Below are 26,296 nucleotides of genomic sequence, written 5' to 3'. Positions count from 1 at the left end.
CACTCCTCACCTATTTATCCGAGGGCAGCCTTGCTCAGAGTCTCAATTTTCTTTCTCTTTGAATGAAAGGGCCGGAAACACAATATGGGGGAGCCAGTGATGCCTAAATCACAAGTGGTCAGCAGCTAAGAACAGTTAATTGCCATTAAGAACATAGGAAGAGCTCTGCTGGAGCAAACCAGAGATCCATGTAGTTCAGTATTCCGTTTTCACAGGCACTAACCAGATGCCTCTGGGAAAACCACAACCTGGGCATGAGTGCAGTAGCATTTTTCTGTTTCTGAATTGCCTGAAGCTGCCAGAAGGAGAGAGTTGGGGAATAAGTGGGCAACAGATGAGATACTTAAAAAATAATAATTATATTTTATTAAGGTGATTTTAGATAAAAGAAATAAAGTAATACAGGAAAAAAGAAGGAAAAGTGAGAGGGAGAAAAACAACAGCAACAAAGATACATATAAAAGCGAAAATATGCAAAAAAAGAGAGCAATATACAATATTCCGATACATTCTTGTATAAATTGGTATGGTGTTACTGTCCTAGTGCTTATGTAAATGTTAATATCCTGTTACATTTTGCATAAACTCATTCCAAGTGTTAACGTTTTTATCCATGCAGAATCTATGTCTGTAAGCAGTCTGTTCCTAAATTGTGATTGATGTCATATCAGTCCATTGATTGAAGAGTATTGTATCTTTATTTTTCCTGTTGCTCAATATCAATCTCTTGGCCACCATTAGGGCCTGGAAAATCCATTTCCGTTATCCCATTGATAATTTCCATACTGCAGGTTTAAAGTTCAGTAAAATATTCTCCGCTGAAAGATTTAACTTTTTCTGCAGAGTCATAGTTACACTGTCGAACACTTTCTCCCAAAACTTGTTAAGTAAAGAACACTGTACAAACATATGTTTCAGAGAGGCATTGTCCTTGCCACATCTCCAACACTGAGCTATCTTAGCTAATCCTTTCTTATTCAACCATAAAGGAGTCCAATAAACTCTAAATATTATTTTCTGTTGTATTAGTCTTAATTTTAAATCTAGTGACACCTTAGCTATTGAAGCGAATACATTTTCCCACTGTCTGGGGAATATTGAAAGTTCCAATTCTTTATTCCAATCATCTCTTACCGTCTGCATATTGAACTTGTGTATTGTTAATAGATATCTATAAAAATAATTGCTGGCTTTTTATTTTTGAATGAGTTGTCCAATTGCTCAAATATCTCTGTTATCTCGCAAGCTGAAAGGGCTGATGGCCCAAACACACTTGTTAGGAGATGTTGTAATTGAAGTTACTGCCATTGGGCTGCATCTGATAGATGGTATTTTTGTCTTAAAACAGCAAAAGTATAAAATTCATCTTCCCCATCTATCAGTTGGTCTAATGTCAATACACCTGCTTCTATCTAATTTTTCCATATCATCATCTTTTTTGCAATTCTTAGTATGGGGTTTCCCCACAGAGTAAGTTTAGTATGTGAAAATGGATCAGATTTGTTTCTATTAGCCAATATATTCCATGTTCTTCTAAATGATTTAATTGTTTCCAGAGTCACCTGAGATTTCAAATACTTTGATCCTTTGGTCCAACCAACCAAAGATGCTATGTACATATATTCTAGGGTTGCCCACACTGGAAAATTGGGGCCAGCAGTGGGATTCCAATATTTAGTACTTGACAGTAGGTAAGCATAGTAATATAATTCCAAATTTGGGATTCTGAAACTGCCTTCTTTAATTTGTAGCTGCATTCTCTGCAAGGATATCCCTGGTGTTGCTGATCCTCAAAGGCATTTCCTAAACGATGAGTTTATCTTTTGAAAATATGATCCAGATATAAAAACTGGAAGTCCCCTCAGGATATAAATGAGTTTCAAGTGATTGTTGTATGTTCTGTGCTTGACTGCATGTGCTGAAGATGAATATCAGTGATAATCCTTGCAGGGTGTAGTTGAAGGAGAAGGGGCTAGAGCAGAGCTTGCCAAACTCTGTGTCGTGACATGCTACTGTGTCAGCTACGGTGTGTAAGTGTGTCGCATGAAAGCTCCCCATGCTGCTCCTGGGGCTGGGAAGGGGTTAATTTAACCTCTGGTTTGCTAGTAAAACTGAATTACTGTGTCATGAAATGATGCATGTCTAAAAAGCATGTCACCAACATGAAAAGTTTGGAAAGCTCTGGGCTAGAGTTGGGAAGCCACTGCAGCTAGAAGCATGAAACCACAGTCAAAGAGACAAAAAGGTTCGCAATGGTAAATGAAATGAGTTTTTCTGCAGCCATTTTTATTTAATATTAAATATATCTATATGATTCATATCAAATTTCATGATTGGAAGGACTGCTTAATGAAGAACTTGCGGCGAGAGGGGAGAGGTAGCTGAAAATGGAATGGGGCAGTAGACCTCTGATAGTAGATGAAGGTAAACTCATACCTTGCTTGTGAGCTTTTCACATGCTAGGGTGGTTGCCTAGGGTGGTTGATACTCATCCCAGATAGTTTGTACTCCTGATGTACAGCAGATATAGGAAAACACAAATAGGAAAGCTGGGTTATGCATGGGATAAAATGTAAAGAAGTATTTACTGTATTGTGGTTTCTATTATCTGCTTGTTATTGATATCTCATAAATAATAATCCAATGTGAGAGTGGCTGTAATTCTCCTCTTATGGTGTTCTTTCACTCTTGAATTGATCATAGAATGTTAATTGTTCATTTCTGAACTCAGAAAGCCTAGTTGTAAAACAGGATTCAGTGGAATAAAACACCTGTACACTAAGCATTTTTTTTTTTTTTGGTACTGGGATAACACATCAGTTCAGATGACATCCTTAAAGTACCAGATCCAGGTGCTCTTGGAGGAAACTGATTTTTTAGATCCATTTCAGTTGGGTCTTAGGACAGGTTTTTTTAAAAAAATAATATTTATTAAGAGTTTAAAGATTACAAAAAAAGAGAAACAAAAAACAAACAGCAAAAAATTAACAACATATACATTACAATATATTAAAAAAAATAGATAGAAAAAAGAAAAAAGTAAAAATAGAAAGAAAAATACAGCAATAACAATAAAAAGAGAAAAAATAAAACACACATCCAATATTCCATCTCTTTGTCTTTCATTTACTTGTTTCATCGACCTCCTCACACCTCCCTTTTTGTATTCTAATTTAATTATTTCAGCAAATTCTTTCCATCTTTCTCAATTTTTATTGGATAATTTATCTTAACAGTCTAGCCTATCAATTAACTCAACAAATCCTTTTCATCCTTCAGAATATTCTATCATTCAATTTACCTTAATTTATTTTAACCTTATCTTACGATAAAATACCTTAAATCCTAGAACTTAATACTAATTTATACATATCTCCTAATATCATTTCTGCTAAAGCCAAATAATTTCATTCCACCATTTTTCCTAATTCCCAAAATAGATTTTACCCTAATTCCCAAAATAAATTTTTAAAACTTTCTTCCAATCTTCATCCAACGTCCCTTCTTCCTGGTCTCGGGTTATGTCAGACCTTACTGTCTTTTCCATCTAGTCCATCAACCTGGTAGCCTTATGTCCGAGGCTCTTAAGTCTTTTCCATGTCCCTTCTGCAGTTCTTCTTCTTGTTTATACCAGCCCTTTGCCTTGTCTTTTATTAGTCTCTTTCTTAATTTCTTTCCTTTCTCATTGAGGAGTAGGTCTCGGGGAAACTCCAACCCAAAAATATCTCCCTCTCCCCTCATCAGATCAGCCCATTCCCCACAGTCCCATTCCCCACAGTCAACTGGGTAGTCCAGAAAATATTTAAATGCATGTTTCAAAGTCCCTCCAAAATTAAGGACCCCCACAACTCCAGACCCCCCCTGGCCCATTCCAGGTTCAATCTTCAAAAACAGCGGCTTGTGCTCCTGCAGGACCTCGGTTCTATCCATTTGTGTTGCTTGAGGTTCAACAGCAACCTCCTCCATTGTCTTCTGCATTTGCACTTGCCCTGTCAAAACAGGTTCCTGGGTTGGGTCCTGAGTGGATTCTATATAAGAATTCACTGTTTGTCCAAAATTTTGAATTGCAACAGTCATCAGATTCATCTTCTCATGCATCTGCTCCAGCAAAGCGTTTGTCTTGCAAAAAGCAAGCACCAAAACTTCTTCTATATCCATTTTTGTTCAAGGTCAGAGTCTGGTCTCACGATCCTAATCTTCACAGCTGTGAAATCCCCAGACCGACTCCAGCAACAATTTAACAAGCTCCCTCTAGAGGGAACAATTTCCATTTGTATCCATCTTTTGAAGGCAAGTCCAGCAAAAAAAAGTTACTTTCATTTTTCAAATTTCGTTTCTTTTAAGTGCAAAAGGTAACTTTGGAATCAGTTTGTTTCTCTTCTTTAACTATCTGTCGAAAAACATTCCATTCACAGTTGATGGGCTTCCCCAAAGGTTTCTGTCTCTGACACCCCGTTCCCAGGTTTGAGACGGTGGAAATTTATCTTTCTTTATCCTCTCTCCGCAGGCTTAAACAATCTAAATTCCCCCTCTTTTCCCCTGCTTCCAAGAGGGGTTTTGATGGTTAAAAATGAGGGAAATTTAGATCTTTATATACAACTCTCCAGACTTTGGCTTGCACAATTTTTGCTTCAGTCTATATTCAAAAAGCGGGAGGCGGACTTCCTGTTTAGACCTTCCCGCTTCAATGCCAAATTAAAGTGTTTCTTAATCCAATTTTCCGTTCTACTCATGGGTACTTGTTTAGAGTCCAGTTGTCCACAGGAAAAAGTCAGCGCTCTCCGGCAACGGCTGTGTGGCTTCACTCTGTAAGAATAGCGGTCGATTCAAGACACCGCGCTGCTCACCCCACGTCGCTTCGGATCCCCAAAAAAGGGGTTTCCCTGCAAGTAGGGGAGGCGCTCCTGGTGTCAGCCGAATCCCACGTTCCCAGGCTTCCTCCGCCTGGGATTTTTAAAGGGTCTCCGCCTTCGCCGCGGCGGCAAGACCCGATTTTCACGGAGCGGGTTCCTCTGAGTCAGAGGAATTCCGCCATTGCCGATGGAGCTGACCCGGAAGTCCTCGGGTCTTAGGACTGGTTTTGGCACAGAAACTGCTTTGGCTGCTGTGTATGATTACCTTTGTCAGGAGAGAGACAGGAGAAATACATCCCTGTTAATTCTCCTTGACCTCTCAGCAACTTTTGATGCCATTGAGCACAGATTTTTATTCTGGAGCACTGCTTTGCAGCAGTTCTGGTCTTTGTGTTCTTGGCAACAAAAGAGCTGGCTTGGTATCTTACTACTAAAAGCTTTTTCTTCCAATTTTTATTTTTATTTTAAAAAGGTAGTAATAATAAATAAATAAATAAATTTAAAATTCCCAAAATTTCAACACCTCTTGCAATGGTTTGACCCCTTTCCATTTTAACAGTACAAATTCTACAAATACTTCTGTATCTCCTCAAAAGCATTTCTTCTGCATATTCCCTGTCCTACCTTAATTGCACATGTTAATTTATCATTAACCCCTATATCCCACACCTCTTTATACCATTCTTCCATTTTATATTCACCTTGCCTCTTCCACTTCCTGGCTATAGTAATTTGTGCAGTTGTCAATAAATTTGTGAGCAAGTCCTTGCTAGCCTGCGAACCTTCCACCCCATTATAAATTGATAATAATAAGTTTGTTATTTATTTCCATGATACTTACTTATGCCCAGGTAGGGCAGCAATTTTGTGCCTAGAACTAAACCCTGTTGTCTTGTAGGACTTAATATCGGAAGAAATATGCATAGCATTAGGGTGTAAATGACCTTAAGGCTGGAGTGTTAGATCTAGACTTCGAAAACGGGCTTTCAAAGGTAAAAGATTATTTTCAACTTTAGCACCTACATACTCATAACTTAAAGACTGTTCATTCATTAACCTACACTTTATTATTATTTATCAGCGCTGAATTTTGCGACTAATTAAACTTTAAGGTTAGCAGAGTTAATAATAAGTATATTCATGGTCTACATATTAGTATATAATACAATACACATTCCACCTCAGACAATAATTAATTTTTTTTTACCTGTACCAGCACATTTAACAGTCATTCTAAATATAAAATATTGTTTGAAATAATATAAAGCCAGGCAAGGGAAGAGGGAGATAAGTTGTGGGGAATCAAAGCACTTATTGATTCTGTAGCATAGACTTCTATTTCCTGATTACCATAAATCTGATTAAAAATTCCATCCTTGATTTCTGTAACGTTGTTCATGCAAAATCTGTTTTTAAATTTCTGTGCTACATATAATTTTTTGTCCCTCTTTGCCTCCATTTTATCACTTTTGACCTTACAGAACCTTGATGCCTTTAAAAGCTGTGTGATGGGCAGATACCCTCTCATTAATTTGAGTGGGTATACCACTCATAGGGTTAGTTGGGTCTTTCTACTCTAGCAAACAGGGGTATACTTATACCTCCTCTATCAAGTATATTTTTGTGCTGCTTGATACCATATCCTTGCATCTTTCAAAGTCCACTGTGTCTACTGCAAGGCATGAAACATAGATCTTATAAGCCTTTAGGAGCATAATAATATTAATAACATTATTATTATTTAATTGCCTTCCACACATCAAGGAGATGTACAAAATGTGATAAAAACAGTTAAATATATAAGTGGGAATCCTCATGCAAATTAATTGGAAGTCATCTATACCTATCATGCAGCTTTTAAATGCATCAAACCTCTAAAGGAAAATAGGAAAAAATATTTCATGCTTAAAAGAGAAGGGAAGGGTTTTTAAAATTATTTTGAGCTCTGGGGTGTACCTTGGGAGCTGCTGACAGTTGGGATGGGTAGTGCTAAATGACCAGTGGTCTAAGTTGCTAAAAGCCAACTTCATATCCAGTTCAGGTGTCACTAACATTTTTGGCCCTATAGGCACATTTTGAACTTAAAGAAACTGTCATGGGCATTCCTTCCTCTTCTCAAAAAAACATAACCAACCTAGGCAACATTCCCCCCTTCAAAACAAAACAAAACAAAACACCACAAAACCTTATAAGACAACTGTGCCCCCCTATTTCTCCTTCTGCTTATCTGTTAAAAATAACAAGCCATATTCACACTCACAATAGGCAGCTTAGCTTGGCACCCTGGAAAGTAGAGTCGTAGTTCTAGCTGCCTTGTCCTCTTTCTGTCCTATTCTAAGAATGCCTCTGAGAAGGACGCTTGCCTCCCCAAGGTTTTTAGAAATCAGTTAAAATTAAAACTTAGACAGGAGGCCTAGAGGCCTACTACATTGCTTGCTTATTCCATTTTGATACTCTATATCACATATTGCTATAGGTAACAATTAGTAAATTTTACAACATGGAAACCTTGTTTTCTCCTCTTCAAATATATGTTTTTCTTCTTTTGAAAGAGAACCTCATGTACCTAGTGCTTCCAAAACTTCTGTATTCCAGCAGCAAACTCTTTAATTTATTGCAAGGTGTCTTCTAGTTGCTGGCCTTAAGGGAGACAGAGGGAGATTGTGACCAGAATATTATCCTAAACTTCAATTTGAAGATTAGAAACAATCCTCTGCAATTCTGAGTTGCTCTGCTGGGTCTGTCCCTTAAATGTCTTCCACCTGAGATACATTTATGATACCCATATCCTCTGGATGCATGGATGGAGGTTCCTTAAAACTTCCACCGGGACTTCAGTAACTTTCACCGTGCCATCAGTCCGAGCCTAGACCAGGCCATGCTGCAGGTTCATTTTCTTGAGATGACTGTTCATATACATAATGGATATGTAAACACCACCTGCAGATAGCTTGCATGTTTCCAGCTCTCATAGAGAACACGCCACAAAATCCATTGTCGTATAACAGGAATAGGGAACCTGCAGTCCTTCAGAGGTTATTGGGCTCCCAACTCCCATCAGTTCCAGCCTGGATGGCCAGTGGGCAGGAATGATGGGAATGTAGTCAAATATCTGGAAGGTAACAGGTTCCTAATCCCCAGTCTTTGGTCAAGCCATACAACCACATCTGTTCAAATGCATCAGACATACTTACAATTTAAGGGTTTGTACAAGCCATTTCTTACACTAAAATACCTACCCAGTGTAAGTGAAGCAGCATGTTATCAAAGACAGACTGGTGCTCAGAAGTAATCTGTTATGGAACAGACCAGACTTGCAGTGAAAGAACATTACTTGATGTTGCCTATAGCTCCTAGCGAAAACCACTCATACATATTCTCAGTCATCTACAGCCCATCGTGTACAATGACAATTCCTTCTTATGGGCCTTGCTTACGTAGAAGACATCCCCTCCAATATAAAATAGCAGCAACACTGGGTCATGTTTTAAAGTCACAACCCCAGAACACAACCTGCAGCACACCCACATGTAACCCACATGTAAAAGATAGCTAGTCATCTCATGGTAACTGGACGAATATTAGTATGTATATTAGATAACATGCTAAGACCTCTGTGGTATTCAAATGAAAATAATAAAAACTGATATCCCCCCATCCCTCAATGCATGCTTATAAGGAGTGCTGATAACCAGGTAATGATAACTGTTCTAAACACAAAGTGTGCATATATATATATATATATTATATATCAAAATTTTAATTCTGTTTAAAAGAAAATGAATGATAGTGAACATGCATTTTTTAAAAAAAGATTTAAACCAACATACTTAAACACTCTTAAAACTGAATCCAATACTCTTATCAACAGCACCGTTGAAGGCTTCTAACCTGGCAACTTTGTGCTATCTGCAGGGTTAAAAATCACAAATCTGTTAGGTCATGTGTGCCTATAATATGAAAATACTATTTTTTAAAAACACACATAATCATTAAGGCACCTGGTTTAATCAAAAGGCTTATCAGCACAAAATTATTTGACTCTGGGCAAGGGATATGAAGGCAGAAGGATACGTTTGGCAGACAACTTGGGATTCCCTGTCACCTGGTTACCTCCAGTGTAGCAGAACATTTTCTGTAGGGAACTGTGGAGGTAGTATTAGCTGCTTCTCCTGCCTTTTGGTTTTCTTCTGCAACCCTTTCTCTGCAGCTAATAGGTGAAAGGAGCCAAATGAGAGATTTCAAAGGGAAAATACCAATGAGAGATATATCCTTGCAAATGTATTCCAGCCTCTGCTTTTCATGTTACAGGCAACCCCGCAGGATTGGGAATCCTGTGTTCAGCTGGTCCCCTGGTTCTAGTCTAGACATAGTGCCTGTCTTCTCCCAAATCCTTGCCTCTCTGGTTTACAGCAGATTTTAAATGCGAACTCTGGCTAGCCTGTGTTTCATGTTATGCCTCTGCTGAATCTGGAAAAACTTAACAGAGAAGAATCCTCTCTTGCTCCACCCTTCCCATTCCACCAAAGTATTTTCTGGCTTTGTACAATGGCCAGTTCTGGATGATGTAATGGAAGTTTATTATAGCATACACAGATATGTGAATGCCCTATTTCTCCCCCAGGCTAACTTGTGAGAAAGAACTTTAAAAATAGCAGGGAAAATGGGCAATTATGAGGGAAAGTGACAGACCTCTTAATAAATATATTGTCTTTCAAAATATGTGAAATGCTTCATTTTAAAAATAAACTCTGTTTTAAAATAATATTCTTAATGCCAATTCACAAAGATTCAAAGGTAGTAATTTTAGTGATGATAGCATTGCTACTACATTTAGCTAGTTACTGCTACAGAAGACCCACTCTTAGGGCTTGATGGTAGAAAAGTATTTCCAAATGTTGCAGATTTCAGAACATCTTCATGGGTTATCTGGGAGTATGCCAAGCATATTTATCCTCCAGTGCGGTGACAAGCCCACCGAATCCTTTCTTCTCATTTGCCCTGGATTCCTCTGTTGTCTTTGCTAAATAAAATAAATTTGATGAATGCTTGAAAATACATACAATTAAGAAGCTTTTTATAGTTTACTTAAACCTTCTATTTTATGAAGTCCATGATTTTGAGCTTCAAAGTTCAGAATTAGAAGCTTGGCTCTTTTCAGCACTGGTTCTTGTTAAGAGAAATAGATAAACATGAGTTCAGGATAGCAGAGATATTTTCCCACCTACACACATCCCAGTCCTGGAGTGGAGAGTGCTGGAAATGTTGATTGTGTGCTTGCCTGGACTGTGAGTCTTCTGTTACCTGCTGTACATTAGTGTAATGTTCAGACCCCTTCTCAAAGGACTTAGTCATAATATACTGGAGTTCTTATATGTACTTATGAAATGCATTGTATTTACATAATATATCTAATGCAAAATATGAATGCAGATAACATGTTTGAAAAATTAAATCACTACTTGGGCACTGAGATTGGCTGTTCTGCGATGCATTTAGTGACACACATGCATTTGCTGCTAAGTAAATGTATGTGGGAGATTGAACAAAGGTTTGAACTTGATAATTGATAACCTAGATGATTTAATAGGCCATGCAGAACAGGTATAACTACTGAAAAGTAATATATTGTTCAGTCATTTAAGATGCATAAATGACTGTTAAAGCTTCATTAGGTATTAATTTTATTATGATTAGCTTGCTGCACAAATAGATTGGTAGTTTTTATGATTTTAAGAAAAGAGTACACATATGAAACTTGTACTCGAAAGAATAGGTACTGAAATTCAATATAGAAAGATTGTTAGATAAAGCATTTCAGTTGGGAAGCTTGCTAATTTTAAGTCAAATGCTATGTTGTTTTTTTCAGAGATTTGTACCTATTCTAGAGCTATTGATCTTTAGTATAGCAACTAACTGTAGATACCTTTATCTCACCGTCAAGAAAAGTTAATTGTTTCCCTCATTTTCATTCTTTTCTTGGGAGAAGGTATGTCGTGCAAATAGCTAGAAGGCCAATTATCTTTAAATTAATGTTATTTAATTTTAAGGCAGAAGCAGTAAATTGTAGTATGTTCCCCACAAATGTTGAAAGACACCAGGGACTTGTAGCACATGTGGATGTGAGCAATAAAAATTTGTGCTCCTGCATGCTTGCCAGCTCAGTAGTGGAGGGGTCAGCAACTTTTTTGGGCCCGTAGGAACACTTGAAATTTGGGGGGGAGGTCTGTGGGCATTGTCCTCTGTTTGCTTCCCCCCGCCTCATCAATCTCTCCCACCCAGCAAAGAGCCCTCTCACACACATACATGCTTCACTTTTCTAAGGAGTCTAGGTAAAGTTCTGATCCAGTAGAATTAAAATGGATTATTTGAATTAGCATGACTTTACATGGGATTCCCCAAAAAGCCCCATCAATTTAAAACTTGCAGTGGCAGACGGCACAGTAAAAAACAACAACCCTAGATTTCAGTTCTTGCCAGTAATACAAAAATGTTGTCCTGGCACACACATCTTCATGGATTTTCATAATTTCTACATAGAATGACAACAGAACCACTGACAATTCACAGAACACATCATGGACACCAAGATTACCCATAATTTTATGGTGATAAAAACTAGAAAGGTCCATAAATATCCTTCATCCATGCTTTTGTTCCATAGCAACTGTGGAATGCACCAGGTCATGATTTTATGGTCAATTCAGAGGACTTAGGTGTGATCTGTGATTTGATGGTGTTTATAGGGTGAGGAGTCTGTGAATAAATGATGCAGTTTCAAGACAATCAACTTTACTGGATCCAACTGTGTGTGCACCTACCTTCTCTTTCACATTATCCCTCTCCATTTCACTGATCCTGTTCCATCCTAATTTCTCCCTCTTAGCCAATCTGTTTTCCTCCTTCCATATCACCCCCCTTTTCCTTCTACTTTCTTAGTTGCTCTTTCTTTTTAGCTGCTGATCTGAATTCTGAAAAGGACATAGATCTGGACGAAGTGCAGGAGAGTTATCAGTGCTCCAGCTTACTCCTTCATTACTATATTCTTTTCAAGGGGGGAAACAGTAGCTATCTTCATCAGCTTCTTCACAGAGAAGGGGAAAATGAGACGGTGGGAGCTTAGAGGATTCAGAGACACCAGGGGAAGTCCTCATGGCTGCCATGGCAGCTGCAGGTGCCATGTTGGCAACACATACTGTGTACAATATATTAGAGTGGCTCTATCTTGTCGCTATTCTTGACTTGTGCTGCACTTGCTGCAAAATATAGCTGTCAGTATTTTAAAGACACCATGGGGGAAGGTTTGTGTTTTTATGTTGCACAATTACCTTGAGTTTGATGGAAAAGGCAAGCCTAGTATGTAGTACTTATAAATTCTGGAGATTGTTTTTTTCCACTAAATGATCTTCATTGTATTTATGAGAACCATTTCACAGTTAATGTGTAAAGCATACTTACATAAGAATTTGGGAAAATTTAAAATGATCCTGACAACAAAATAATATATAGCAATGTAATTATATAGCATATTTCACCAAGATGTATATAAAGTTTTCACTGTGCCTTTTTGGCTTGATGTGACTTGAATGAAATTGTGTGTGTGTCAGTTGCAATCTTGTAACAGTTTTTTCTTTTTTTGTTTCTTGATAGATGATGATGTACCTGCAGATATGGTTGCAGAAGAATCTGGTCCTGGTGCACAAAATAGTCCATACCAACTTCGCAGAAAAACTCTTTTACCTAAAAGAACAGCTTGCCCTACAAAGAGCAGTATGGAGGTATTTAAAAATTAATAATCATGCTTTCCCTTCTGAAGTAATTGCCTAGCACAACAGGCACAATACAGTTCATGGGGAGAAGGCCAGTGGTGGCCGTGGAGGATTCTTTATGTGGGGTTAGCACAAGCGGAAAGGAGTAAGGATTGACCATGTGCAATATGCATTAGAAGAACTTTGTGTAATCTAAATTTACTTTTCTAAAACTTTTCAGGGTGCCTCTACTTCAGCTACAGAGAACTTTGGTCATCGAGCAAAACGTGCTAGAGTATCTGGAAAATCACAGGATTTGTCAGGTAATGTCTTTTTTTGTTTGAGGGAGAGGGCAAAGAAAGTCTCCCAACTTTCTATTTTAATTTTAATTGAACAGTTTTTAACTTAAGAAAGTAATTGGGATGGTAATGGTAATCTTATTTCCTTGTCTACTGTCATTTGACTTTCATAAGTGAATTTTATGGTCTCAAAAAGATTTTTATCAGAAATGGTTTCATTGAAGAATACGTCATGTTGTTGTGCTACTTGAGGAGGCAGTGGGTGTATGGATGTATGTACAGGCTTATTTCCATTTCACCTTGCAGAAGAGGAGAGGGGTTTTTAATTGACACCTGGGGCTAGATCAGGGGAGGCACCAGCTGTAGGCAGGAGAAACCTAACAATGACTTTGAACTAGATAGGAAAATGGTAGTCCCATTTCTACACACCATTAAAAGTGGTGTCTTTGGGTAGCTACTTTTCCTGCCTGCACACTTCTGGGTAGGTGGACCCGTTCAAGGGGCTGGTGACTTGTAAAACCTTCCACAACCTGTACTGTGTGACTCAGAGATTACCCCTTCCAATACGATATGTATTGCTCACAGGGTTGTTATGTGGGAATAGATAAGGATTGGGAGAACCATGTATGCCACCTTGAGCGCCTCAGAGAAAAAGGTGGACGATAAATGCAATGAATGAATGAATGAAATATACAAGATTTGTGTTATGACCATTATATCTTGTTCCTTAGAGACAATGATGATGTTGATGATAATAATAATAAATTATTTTATTATTTATACCCCACCCATCTGACTGAGCTTTTCAGCTCCTCCATTCTGTCATTATTTTACATGGTGTCCCTCTGCAAGTGTTTCTGGCATGTGTGATTTTACCTGTGGTCCTTTGATCAGTTACTGTATTCCACTGCACCTTCACAAATAACTTTGTCCCTGTTTGGATGATCAGAAACATTTTGGATTATGCTAAGAGGTTTGATGATATTTAAATGCTTTACTTGTCTCTAACAGGGAGTGTTTATAAGCTATAGGATCTCAGGCTCACTAGCCTTATTTGATCTGGCAGGGGTCCTAATTTGACCCGCAAGACACTTTTTCCCAAGCCATGTCCATCTGCCCACAGCTGGCCTTAGTTTTGGAAGGGAAACTACATAGCTTGACTCTGTATGTAACTCAGGGTTAGGAAAGAGGCCTGAGTTCAGGCGGCTGTCACACTAAAATAAAGGTGAATTGTGCTGTTTGACACTGCAGGTTGTCAGGGAACTCCTTTGTGAGGAAAATCCTTACACATGGAAAACTAGTGTGTTGAGGTGAAATGTTTTAGTCTGGCCACTGCCTTGACATACTTACTTTTGACTTGTAGTGAGTGAGTTGATTTATGTAGGAGAGTGACCAAACATGATACTCCCTCTGCAATCTGAGGTGGTAATAATCTTTATTTATTTGAAAGCATTTATAAACAGCTTAATATTTAAAAAGCTGTAAGCTGTGTACAATATTTTTTTTTAAAAAAAATAAAAATAAAACACAACCTAAAACCAATAAAACAGCAGCATAAAGGCATATAAAAACAAATAAAACAGGGATTCGGGGGATTCTGGCATATAAAACAGGACCTGGCCTTGCTGGTCAGAGAAAGCCTGGGGAAAGGATAAGTCTTGCAGAACATCTAAAGCAACGTTTGAAACTCCCTTTGTTCTAGGCACGTTTTGTGACAGGAAATTTCATTAGTGCTAGCAGTTTCTGAGTGCAGTACTGCGCCTAAGATTTAAGATTGAAACTGGCACTGAGGGTGTGGGAGGAGAAATTCCTTCCCACTAGAGTTCCAAGAGATCGCTGCAGCATCCGGCAAGCTATTAGGTGCTGCCTCTCAGCTGGCCTTGCAGAAAGGCAGCGTTTCCCTCAGATCGGCTGCCCTTAGGCTAGGAATGCAGCTATCTTTTCCCTCCATCCCGTTCCCATCATCATCTCATCCACTGAAAACGGACAGGGAGCAAAGTTCACACTGCCTTGCCTGGCTCTTTCCTCAAGTGAGTTGTGAAACACTCCCTCCCATCCCTGTCAGTCCTCCTTGAAACTGCTGGAGGAATGGGCTTGTCTGCTCCTGGAGCAGATTCTGAAAATGTCAGGGACACTCTGCAAAGGAGGAGGGTATCCGGAGAGGAGGAGAAAAAGAGGAGAAATCCGGTGGCTGCTTGCAGAGAGAGAGAGCATGCAGTGTGATAGCCTGTTTGTTTTTGCATTTCTCTCTCATCTTCAGTGCAGAAGGGGAGGCTCCAATAAGGGGCTGGGTAAGGAGAGTTTAAACCTTGGGTGGAATTTCACACATATGGGATATGGAAGGAGAACTTCCCATCCAGAGTCCATTTGAAAACTGCTGAGCATCTTGGTGGACCACTTAATGATTTTTCTGTCTGTTTAGCAACTGTAATGCACTGTGCTTTACAGTGTTAAGAAATTCAAACTGCAATACAATAAAATGCAATATATAAGCACAAAAGAAGCTATTTGGGCATTGTTTAGGAAAAAATCTTTGCTTTCAACCCTGATCTGGATCTGTCTGTTACTTGGAATTAAATCCCAACCAAGTTCAATGGGGTTTCTTCCCAAGTAAAACGTGCATGGGTTGGGGACCTGAAAACTTTCTTTGTATTCTTTTAAACTCTACATGTTTTGTTTAGGTTTTAGTCGTCTTGTTTAACGTATGATGTGCTTTTAATTTGAAATATACTAGCCAGTTAGTTATGATGGTTTAAGTAGTGCTTGTTGCCTACCTCAGACTCTCACAGTGATGCTTAAAATCGAAACAAATTTTGGAGTGGGGTCTTTGAAGGTTTCAGTGGCCTTCAGTGATTGCACTCCAAAATTTGTTTGCGAACTGGACACTCACGGTGTCTCTGCCATCAGTTGTATAGGCCTGTAATACGTGTTAATTTGTGGTGCCGGAAAGATATATTTATATGAAGGAAAGTTGTGTGGGAAGAATCCAGGGCTTGTCTGCAGAGTGGAAGGAAAGGAGGACCTTTTTCTGCTTCCCCACTTCCAGCCACTCTCTGAAGACTGGAGAAGAGACACTCTTAAAAATATTAGGGGGGTGGTCTAAGGTGCCATTTAGCTCCTGGCTTTCATATCTCAGTTTCTAACACTGATCTGATGGTTGCTGCTGCAAGTATAGCAGAGGGACACAGTGATATTCTTTTCTTACACGTGTGAATTAGTTAGTGTTCAGCTAAAATAAATGGCATTTGAAAAATTAAGTAGAATTCTACAGTGGAGGTAAATTATTAAAAGTTGTATCTCAATCACACTCCTGTAATGAGTACTTCTATGAATAACCAAATTCTTGCCATATTTGTGATTTTCTTTCCCACCCTCAGAAGTACTTAATATTGTGTATTCCTGACAGCCATGCCAAGAACTCCTTGAAAGCATATTGCTAACTAGGATGGTGATGATTAGAATTTGCAATCCTCCTGCAAAGCATATTCTTTTCATTAAATAATAGGAACAATAGGTCCTACTTGTATCTATATAATTTCTTTTAAACTCAGTTTCCTTGAGTTTACGTGTAAATATATGTAGTTAGAAAAAAGTGACGTTCTTCATAAGGAACAGTTCTTTAGTCTATCCTTCAGGCTGTAGAACCTGTCTACCTTCAGTTGCTATGGAGACAGGAAACATCCCACTGTGAAGGCTAACATGTATTATTTTTTTAAAAAAAGAGGGAGAGATCACAGTTGAGAGACTTCATGCTAGACTTCAGGGAGTAGCTAGAGCAGGCTTCCTCAAACTTGGCCATCCAGATGTTTTGAGACTACAATTCCCATCATCCCTGACCACTAGCTAGGGATCATGGGAGTTGTAGGCCAAAAACATCTGGAGGGCCACGTTTGAGGAAACGTAAGCTAGAGTGTAAGGCCAAAATACACAATACTGCCCTTTCACTTCCATTCTGCATCTTAGTAGTTTCTGAATCATTTGCACATACATATTGGAAATTGAATAGGCAAAATGGTCAGATTTGACCCGTGCTAAGTTTTTTACATTCATCTAGGCTCACTAAATATCAGCCTAGACATCACAGCATACCCTCATTGTTTTTTAGCCCAGTCTCTTGACCTGTTTGCAGATGTTGAGAAGGAGTGAACTGAGGGATAGAAAAGCTAACGTGAATTCTAATTTGCATCTGTAATTGTACCCAGCACAGTGTACATAAAGTTAAATCAGTTTTGTTGTTTTATTGGGGAAATGTTTATCCAAAGTCAGGAAATGAAGCTGTCCTTAAAATAAAGTGTGAACTTCACCCCCAAAGGTAGACTCTCCCATTGCTTCCCAAGACGGACAGATGCCAAACAGGGGCTTCCAATGAAGCTGAGTATTGGAGGGTTTAGGACAGACAAAAAACTTTTCCGCACAGCCCATAGTTAAACTGTGGAATTCACTTAACACAGGAAGCATTGATGGCAACTAAGTAGGATGGCTTTAAAAGAGGATTCAACATTTGTGGAGGAGAGGGCTATCAGTGGCTCCTAGCTGATACCATTTGCTGGAAACTGCAGGAGGGGAGAGTCCTCTTGTGCTCAGGTCCTGCTAGGCAGGTTTCCTATAGCCATATGATTGACCACTGTGAGAACAGGATGCTGGACCACTGACCTGATCCAGCAGACTCCTCTTAAATTTTTATGTTCATCCTACTTCTTATTTTTGCCTCTTGCGACAGCAGTGTTCCACTGACATAAGTATAGGCAATGACCGGTTTGCATGGTAGTTATGTTTCTGATCCCCACATGCATTGGCTGAGTGCACATAAGCCTGCTCCAACCCGTTCTGCCCTCTTTGCCAGCAATTTCCAGGTCGTTGTGATACGTGATGTAGCGGTCACGTGTCAATCAGACGTGTATCATTCATTGCCTGTATATGTTAGTATAGCGTTCTGCAGTAGCATCTCCATACAAGTGTAAATCTACTACAGCAGTGATATGTTCTGGCACATCCTTATCCAGTTGCAGTAACGAAAGGATAGAAATGTGCTGTTAAACTTTTATTGATTGATTTACCAAACTGATTAAAGCTTGCGAACCTAACTTTCTTTAGAAAATGAAATGTGTATTATTTAAATGGAAAACTTGAATAACATTGATTTTTGTCAAACTTCTGCCTAAGTAAATCTGTTTTAGGTAATTCACTTGATTTTTGAGAGACAGAAAGTCCATGATCTATTTTGGTGGAAATACCCCAGACAGGTTGTGAACATCAGTCATGTTATTCATGTTTTATATTTAATAGCAGCACCTGCAGAACAATATCTTCAAGAGAAGTTGCCCGATGAAGTGGTTCTGAAAATCTTCTCATACTTGCTGGAGCAAGATCTTTGTAGAGCAGCTTGTGTATGTAAGCGCTTCAGTGAGCTGGCTAATGATCCAATTTTGTGGTAAGTGAAAAGGTATTTTTGATTATCCTGAAGTATGTTATATATGCCATACACAATAGAAAAATTGAATTCATGAATATGTTTTCTAATTATTTTGAACGAAAGCAGGTACTTGAATTACATTTCTGTTGCACTCACCTGAAGTTGCACTATTATTTTTCTGTAGCTCATGCCTCCTGTTTGGATTCTGGTTATATAGGGTTCTTCTTGCAATCTGCCATCTTACAACAAAAATTGTTTATTTAGAATACTTTACATCCTACATTAAAGTCTGAAGAGGCTCTCAAAACATCTTACAAAAGATGTAATAAAAGTTACAGTTCAAGCCTGGCATCAGGAACAGAAATAGCGTGGTGTCCCTCTGGTGCCAGGATTATAAAGGTGATATTCCCTGCCCCTGTCCTTGGTCAGCCTTGGTCTTGCCCTTCACCCTTTGAGGATGAGCAGGTGAAATTCACTCGGCCCATAATGGAGGCAAGTCTTCTCTTGCTTGCAGGTGGCACAATTGATTTGTGCCTGCATAATTGTTGAAATACACTTAAAAATATGCAGATGTTGTTTGCCATATGTTCCCATTCACAAAGTGGATTTTTGCTTGTTTGTTTTGCTTGGCTCAGGTTTTTCCGTACCCCCAATTATGCTCCAAGCCTTGTAAATAATACCAGCCATATATATGCTTTACGTTTCTTACTGCTACCATGCAACTCCTTGCCAACTTCTTCCCTCTAAAAGCTCTAGAATCAGGCATGTTTGTTCAAGTAAATTTAAAATACATCAATCTCTTTAACACTTGGATTTTACTGATGGAGACGGGTTGATGAATAGAAAAGTCTAAAAATGGGACACCTCCCACCTAACAGTCAAAGCCTGCTTATCTCATCAAAGAAACACTTGTCTTAGGATTTACATCCTCCAATTTATGAATGGTTCGAGGTAACTAAGAATTGAATAAAGCAGCATAATAAAAACAGCAACAGGGAGGATAAAGATAAAATTAACAAACCAGGGGCCATTAAAACAAAACACAAAAATGGTGAGCAGATTAAAACATAGATCAGAAGCCTCTAAAAGCCTGGGGTAATAAGACAGATTTCACCTTGTACCTAAAATGGTAAGAAAGGTACCTGTCTTACAAGCTTAAGGAATCCCAGCACATAGCAAGCCAGGCCACATGTGGGATAGAATGCCAAGTTGGGGCTGCTGTTCAGACCTTGATTGCAGGAGGTGGGTAGGTTCCAAATAGCAGCTAAGGAGCATGCCTAGGCATTTATTCTTGCAGAACGCACTCCTTCATATACCATTATATGTGTGCTTAATATATGGCAGCGATGGGGAACTTATGGCACTCCAGATGTTGCTGGACTACAGCCCCCATCTTCCTTAACCATGGACCATGTTGGCTGAAGCTGATGGGAGTTGGAGTCAAACTATATCTGGAGGGCAACTGATGCCCCATCCCTAGTACATGGCTTGGTCAAGTATCTCTGGATACAGTTAAGGATGCCAGATGGAGCACATCGCTCGTTTTTATATAAGGATGTTGTTATTCCTGTTAAAAAGTCACAGAGTGAGAAATGGTGCTAAATTTGACGCTGTTCAGCAAAATCCTTCTATGCTGTTAAGCACATGTTTAAAACTTTGCTCACACCTAGACACTTACCCAAATAACAGTGCACATCTGGAAACATTGTTACTCTTAATTACTATGTTTTTATCTTAAGTGATAATTCCCAAACTTGTCTAAAATAGGCAGCTCTCTTGCTTGTCTGCTGTGTTCAATGGGAAATAGACAGTTAGCAACAGCATGAACATTGCTGAAAGTACCACTTTCAAGTTTCCATTTTTTTAATGTAATTTTTGATCCATCCGGTTTATACCTTTGTTTTGTTAAAGTCTATTCACACTTCTGTATTCTGGGTGTCTTTGTTTAGGAAACGACTCTACATGGAAGTATTTGAGTATACACGTCCAATGATGCACCCTGAACCTGGTAAATTTTATCAGATAAATCCAGAAGAGTATGAACACCCAAATCCCTGGAAGGAAAGCTTTCAGCAACTGGTATGAATGCCTTTTTAAAAGCTTCCTCATTGTATTTCATGTTGTTTTAGAATGTTTCAAATGCTGAAGGGGGTGGAGGGGGGAGGTATGTGGTAATTCCCCCTTTTCCTCCTTATGGCCTGGTGAGCATTTGGACTTCTCCTTTTTTTCGGAATCTTTTCCCACTTCAGTTAGAGTGTCTTCACTGAGATCTCAGTTCAGTCTCTGCTTAAAAATCAGCACCTCAAATTATTTACATTTAAGGTTCCCCAGCTCTCTGTGCCAACTATACTTCCTCATTCTAATCTGACCTTAATTCTCCCATACAAATTCATCTTCCCTTGTTCTTCCACTTTGTTATTCTTCTGCCATAAGACTCCTCATGCTTCAGCAGTGCAACTGTCTTTAGCAAGATTTCTCCGCATGAATGAGGCATTGGCCTGATTCTCATGTCATAGTAAACATAGTTTAAAAACAAACTATGGTTTTATGTAAATGAATTGCATCCTGGTCAAAAGTTTCTGGGGCACTCCTGGTGCAACTGTACTGCGGATGAAACAAGCAAGAGGCCGACTTGTGCTGTCTGACTTAGCACCATGAGTGGTTCAGACACTGCCACCACTGTCCAGAGTCATTTCGGGAAGGTGAGACAGAATACAGACTGTAACTAAGTTTGTCTATAATTACAATCAAGACCAGAAAGCGTAATTTCAGGGACAGAAGTCATTTAAATCACTGAATGAGGAGATGAGTGTTGAATCAAGTACAACAAAGTATCTGAAGGAAAATGAGGATGTGCCAAGATTGCTGCAATCTTGTAATCTACAAAACATGGTGGATCTACATTTTCCCTGTGTTGTGTACGCCCCATCCTGCTTTTTAGCAATGTAGTTCCTGGATGTTTGTCATCGTCTAGAATGAGGTGTAGAAACTGAGGGAAATAACTTAGCTCAGAGTTACAGATTTGATTGGAAGACAAAGTCTTCAATAAGATTCAGTTTCCCTTCTGTTGGCAAAAGTGCAGCTTTTTCAGTTGTACCTGAAGCAAGCGACAGATCTTGGACTCCAGATCCACCTACTGAGCATGGTTAATATCAGTGCTCTGAACTCTTTTGAGGAGCTTTGCAATGCTACACTTGTGCGTGCTGTCTGTCTCTCTCTTTTAAAATGTAACCCATAGGTCGTGCTTCATTGTAGGCTTACCTCAAAATGCTTTCCCCCTCCATTTTCAGTATAAAGGAGCTCACGTAAAGCCAGGATTTGCTGAACATTTCTACAGTAACCCAGCAAGATATAAAGGAAGAGAAAACATGTTGGTAAGTTTTTCTGAATCACTTCAAGTGAATATTGACATGCCTCTCCTGTGGCTATTTGTCTTACAACTACTTCTTGTTTTCTTCTAGTATTATGACACAATTGAAGATGCATTAGGTGGGGTTCAAGAAGCTCACTTTGATGGACTTATCTTTGTTCATTCTGGCATATACACGGACGAGTGGATATACATTGAATCTCCAATCACCATGATTGGTGCAGGTATTTAATTTGAAAGGCATCCCAGTTTCAGTATATAAAGTTCTGTTCTCTCTTGAATGTTTCTGGATAGCAGGGAAAGAAAAGGAAGCATGGATGATGTGACTCCATTGTTTCACAGAGCACTTTTTATTGGATTTTTTGGAGGGAGGGGAAGAGCATCTTCAAATTACCTACTGCCCAAATAAAAATATATAATCTCCCAAGATCTGTATTAGATCTCCCTGGTCCTGAATGGGATAACTGTGGCCCTGAAGGACCAGGTGCGCAGCCCAGGAGTCATTTTGGACTCAAAGCTGTCCATGGAGGCACAGGTAAATTCTATGTCCAGGGCAGCTGGATCAGCTCCATCTGATACACAGGCTGAGACCCTACCTGCCCGCAGACTGTCTCGCCAGAGTGGTGCATGCCCTAGTTATCTCCCGCTTGGATTACTGCAATGTGCTCTATGTGGGGCTACCTTTGAAGGTGACCCGGAAACTACAACTAATCCAGAATGCGGCAGCTAGACTGGTGGACTGGGAGCGGCCGCCGAGACCACATAACACCAGTCTTAAAAGACCTACATTGGCTCCCAGTACGTTTCCGAGCACAATTCAAAGTGTTGGTCTGACCTTTAAAGCCCTAAATAGCTTTGGTCCAGTATACCTGAAGGAGCGTCTCCACCCCCATCATTCTGCCAGGACACTTGAGGTCCAGTGCCGAGGGCCTTCTGGTGGTTCCCTCGCTGCGAGAAGGCAAGTTACAGGGAACCAGGCAGAGGGCCTTCTCGGTAGTGGCACCCGCCCAACGCCCTCCCACCAGATGTCAAAGAGAAAAACAGCTACCAGACTTTTAGAAGACATCTGAAGGCAGCCCTGTTTAGGGATGCTTTTAATGTTTAATAGACTATGGTATTTTAATATTTTGTTGGAAGCTGCTCAGAGTGGCTGGGTAAACCTAGCCAGATGGGCGGGGTATAAATAAATAAATAAATTATTATTATTATTATTATTATTATTATTATTATTATTATTATACTGCCTATCACTTTGCGTATCAACTTATGGGACTTCCTTTATGTCATGCTGTAGTTCTTCTTCATCATCATCATCATTTTATTTGTATGCTGCCTTTCCATAGTTAGAACAATTCTCAAGGCGGCTTACAACATGACAAGATTTACATAATTACCAACATAACAAAAGTCATAAACAATAAATAAAACACATCAAAAGGTACACAACCAAATGGGGGGAAAAATTCAATTTTAAAGGACATAAAAAATAAAAACTATTTTAAAAAGGAGCCCCCTCTATCGAGCAGCAGCAGCAACAGTCCTTTATGGAGCCAGTCAGGCCCTGCCCCAAGCCAGGTGGAAAGAGGCAGGGCAGATCCCTTCCGGCTCCCAGCAGGTTAGCCTCAACTTGTTTAGCCCCAAAGATCATGGCGAAAACTCGCTCTCAGCCCTGAATGGTGCAGCTGACTTGTTTCTGCTTAGGTAAAGGTCACAAACTACAGAACAATTGCCCAAACAGAATGAATGCCAATCTACAGCTAATGAATGTGTTTGTTCTTCTGTCTGTGGTGATGATACATAAGGTGTGTATCTAATGCTGTAGAAAGATATATAATTACTAGAGCGATTACTTGCAGACAAACAATGTTAATCAAAAGAAAATACTCTCTCAGTTAGATGACAGCAGGCGTACAGGAACTAACTACTGTGGCAGCAGGGCCCTGATTCTCCACAAATCTGGAGCCCAGCCATGCTGCCCAGAAATAAGGGGTAGGTGGAGAATGGCAGGTATCTTTGCTCACTTCTCTCTTAGCTTGTCAGTTAAAGAGCTCCTTCCTTGAGAGAGAACTCTGGTATTTGATTTCTTTTTTCCTATTAGTTGGTGTCTGTGTGGTGTGCATGCCTATTCCCTTTTAACCAGCTATTTAAAGTAGTTAGCTTGTTCTGCTTTATTTATTTGCAGCATTTTTCTAGAAAGTGTGCACAATATTTTTAAACCATAAAATAAAAATAATCGTAACATGAGCAGAAAAACACTGATTAAAACAATGTCAGAATAAAGCCAGTAGGGCCCAAGGTCTAAAATCATTCAAATGGTGCCTAGCGAAATAAAAATGCCTTCACCACACACCAAAAAGATCACACTGTCAGGTGAGCTTCCACTGAAAAGTTCTCTTTGCTAGCCATGTGCCTTGTCTTGAGCAGCAGGGACACTTCAACAAGGGCCTCTGAAGATGGTCTTGGGATCTGTGCAGGTATTTGTGAGCAGAGGTAACCCCATAACTTTGTATTTGGCCCAGAAATGAACTGGAAGCCAGTGCAAACGACGAAGTAGTTGTGTAAGATGAGCGTATTGAGCAGCTTTCCTGCTCTGTGTCTGATAATCTGAACTTTCTGGACCATGTTCAGAGGCAGTGCAGCCACAGTAAACCAAGCAAGTTGTTACAAGATGCAGTTGGTAGGTCACCCTAAGATGATGCGAGGTGCTTTGAGACCACATACCCTTTCAGCAACAATACAGGCTGCAAGCTCGTAACCTTTGATCTCTGAGTTCTGTCCATCAATGTAGATGCAACGCCATTCAAATCCCCCATCAAAATAATTTTATAATCCAAGTATTCCAGCAGACTTGCTTCCAGGTTCTTAAAAAATTCCGCTTTGCCATCATTAGGAGCATAGATTCCTAATACCAAAAATTTCTCGCCTTGTGCTGAAATTTCAACTGCGATATATCTTCCTTCCTCATCTTTGAAAGCAAATTTTGGATTCCGTTTATCTTTGACATAGAAAACCACTCCTCTTTTTTTGACTTTGTCAGAAGAAATAAATTCTTGGCCCAATCTTTTATTTATTAAATTTTTTTGTGTAATCTTGTAATGTGGGTTTCCTGTAAACAAATTATGTCCAAATTTTGTTTGTCTCTTGGGGGAAGTTCAGCCCCCTCCAAAACAAGTTGGATACCACTCATCTGGGGCAATCAACAGTATTTACATCTTGTTTGGATTGACTATAACCACTTTGCTCACAAGTATTAAGAGGAGAAATTCTAAAGCTGCATGAAATAAATATTTTCTATACTGAATCTAGCTTGTAGGTCCTTTCATTCTGACAGATACTTAAGTTGCAAACTTGCACTTCCGCCATCAAAATGAGAATGTTGGATTGTGGCTTTCTGCTCCCCCTGCTGGCTTCTTAAGAATAGCACACGTGTTCTTGAAAAAACATCTGACTTCTTCAACCAACTCAATACAGTCGTGCCTTGGTTCTGGAACAGAATGCATTCCGGAAGTCCGTTTGACTGCAGCCATGCCAGACATTCAGCACCTGAAAATCATTTGAAATCCGGAATACTCACTTCCGGTTTTTGATCATTCGGGAGACGAAATGTACGAGTTCCGAGGTGTTCAGCAACCTCGGTACGACTGTATATTGGTTTACACTAATTTGGATACTAGTAAATGTTGGTGTTCATTTGTTGTAAACTGCCTTTTAAAAAAGTAATGAAGAAGTGTGTAAAAAGGTTTTGGAGAAATAAAGAGCCATTAACTAGCATTAAATGTCTTGCAGTTTATTCAATAAAGCTAATATTTTAGCTTCATAGTTATAAATAGAAACAGGGATCTGTTGTCTGTGAGGGATGCTTTAGTAGTATTCTGCACTGAGCAGGGATTGGACTAGATGACCACCAAGGTCCCTTCCCTGCACATCCCTGATGGTCTAGTGCAGGAGTCGGCATGGTTTACCTCGCCTGGGCCGGATCACTCAGTGGAGATCCCTCTGAGGGCTGGATTGTAAGCGCATGTTCCCACGATTTCCGGCTTTTGCGCATGCGCAGATGCAATTTCCGGCACCGCGGAAGCAAGTCCCTGCCCCGCTATTCTGGTTTACTGCAGCGCGCGGGGACTCACCAAGTGGGTGGCTCAATTTGTGGGCCAGTTAAACAACCCCCGTGGGCTGCTTGTGGCCCATGGGCCTTAGGTTGCCAACCCCTGGTTTAGTGGTCAGGATTTGGCGCTCTCACCAAGGTCCCTTCCCACTCCATAATTCTATGAGTCTAATTTAAAGTATAGCATTAAAGCAGATTCTTCAGTAAATACATAATGATTGTTCTAGAAATCACAGTTGACACTTTATTAATTCTGTTAGCTTTTAACTGAAGAAATGTTTCCATCTAAAACCTGGGAGTTGGTCTGTTGAGAAGAGTTGGTCTGTTGGGAGTTGGTCTGACTTTGAGAAAACTTAACAGAAAGATCCTTCTATTTCTTGTAAAATGAACTTACTGAATGAATCTGAGACTGAATGTCTGTACTTAAAGAGCCAGAGCTGTTATCCTGAGTCACAATGGAAGTATAAAGCTTATTGCTGGAACAACGTAATTGTAGGTTGTATTGGAA

The 26,296-nt window shown here is 39.5% G+C and overlaps 1 protein-coding gene across 5 annotated transcripts in view; it reads left to right on the top strand.

The window, feature by feature from the left end:
* FBXO11 (F-box protein 11) overlaps positions 1-26,296 on the top strand; it is a 70,470-nt gene that overhangs the window by 28,565 nt on the left and 15,609 nt on the right. For 3 of the 5 annotated variants that reach the window (XM_083605050.1, XM_083605054.1, XM_083605052.1), the window contains exons 2-7: positions 12,504-12,631; positions 12,843-12,924; positions 18,187-18,331; positions 20,263-20,392; positions 21,604-21,687; positions 21,775-21,907. In XM_083605050.1, the coding sequence (XP_083461176.1) occupies positions 12,504-12,631; positions 12,843-12,924; positions 18,187-18,331; positions 20,263-20,392; positions 21,604-21,687; positions 21,775-21,907 (702 nt within the window). The remainder of the gene's footprint in view (positions 1-12,503; positions 12,632-12,842; positions 12,925-18,186; positions 18,332-20,262; positions 20,393-21,603; positions 21,688-21,774; positions 21,908-26,296) is intronic. The other 2 variants (XM_083605051.1, XM_083605053.1) reach the window with 1 other exon arrangement.

The sequence above is a fragment of the Podarcis filfolensis genome (genome assembly GCF_964270895.1).
Source record: "Podarcis filfolensis genome assembly, chromosome: 3".
In the NCBI taxonomy this organism is placed as follows: domain Eukaryota; kingdom Metazoa; phylum Chordata; class Lepidosauria; order Squamata; family Lacertidae; genus Podarcis; species Podarcis filfolensis.
This window is presented reverse-complemented; position numbering and strand designations above follow the sequence as displayed.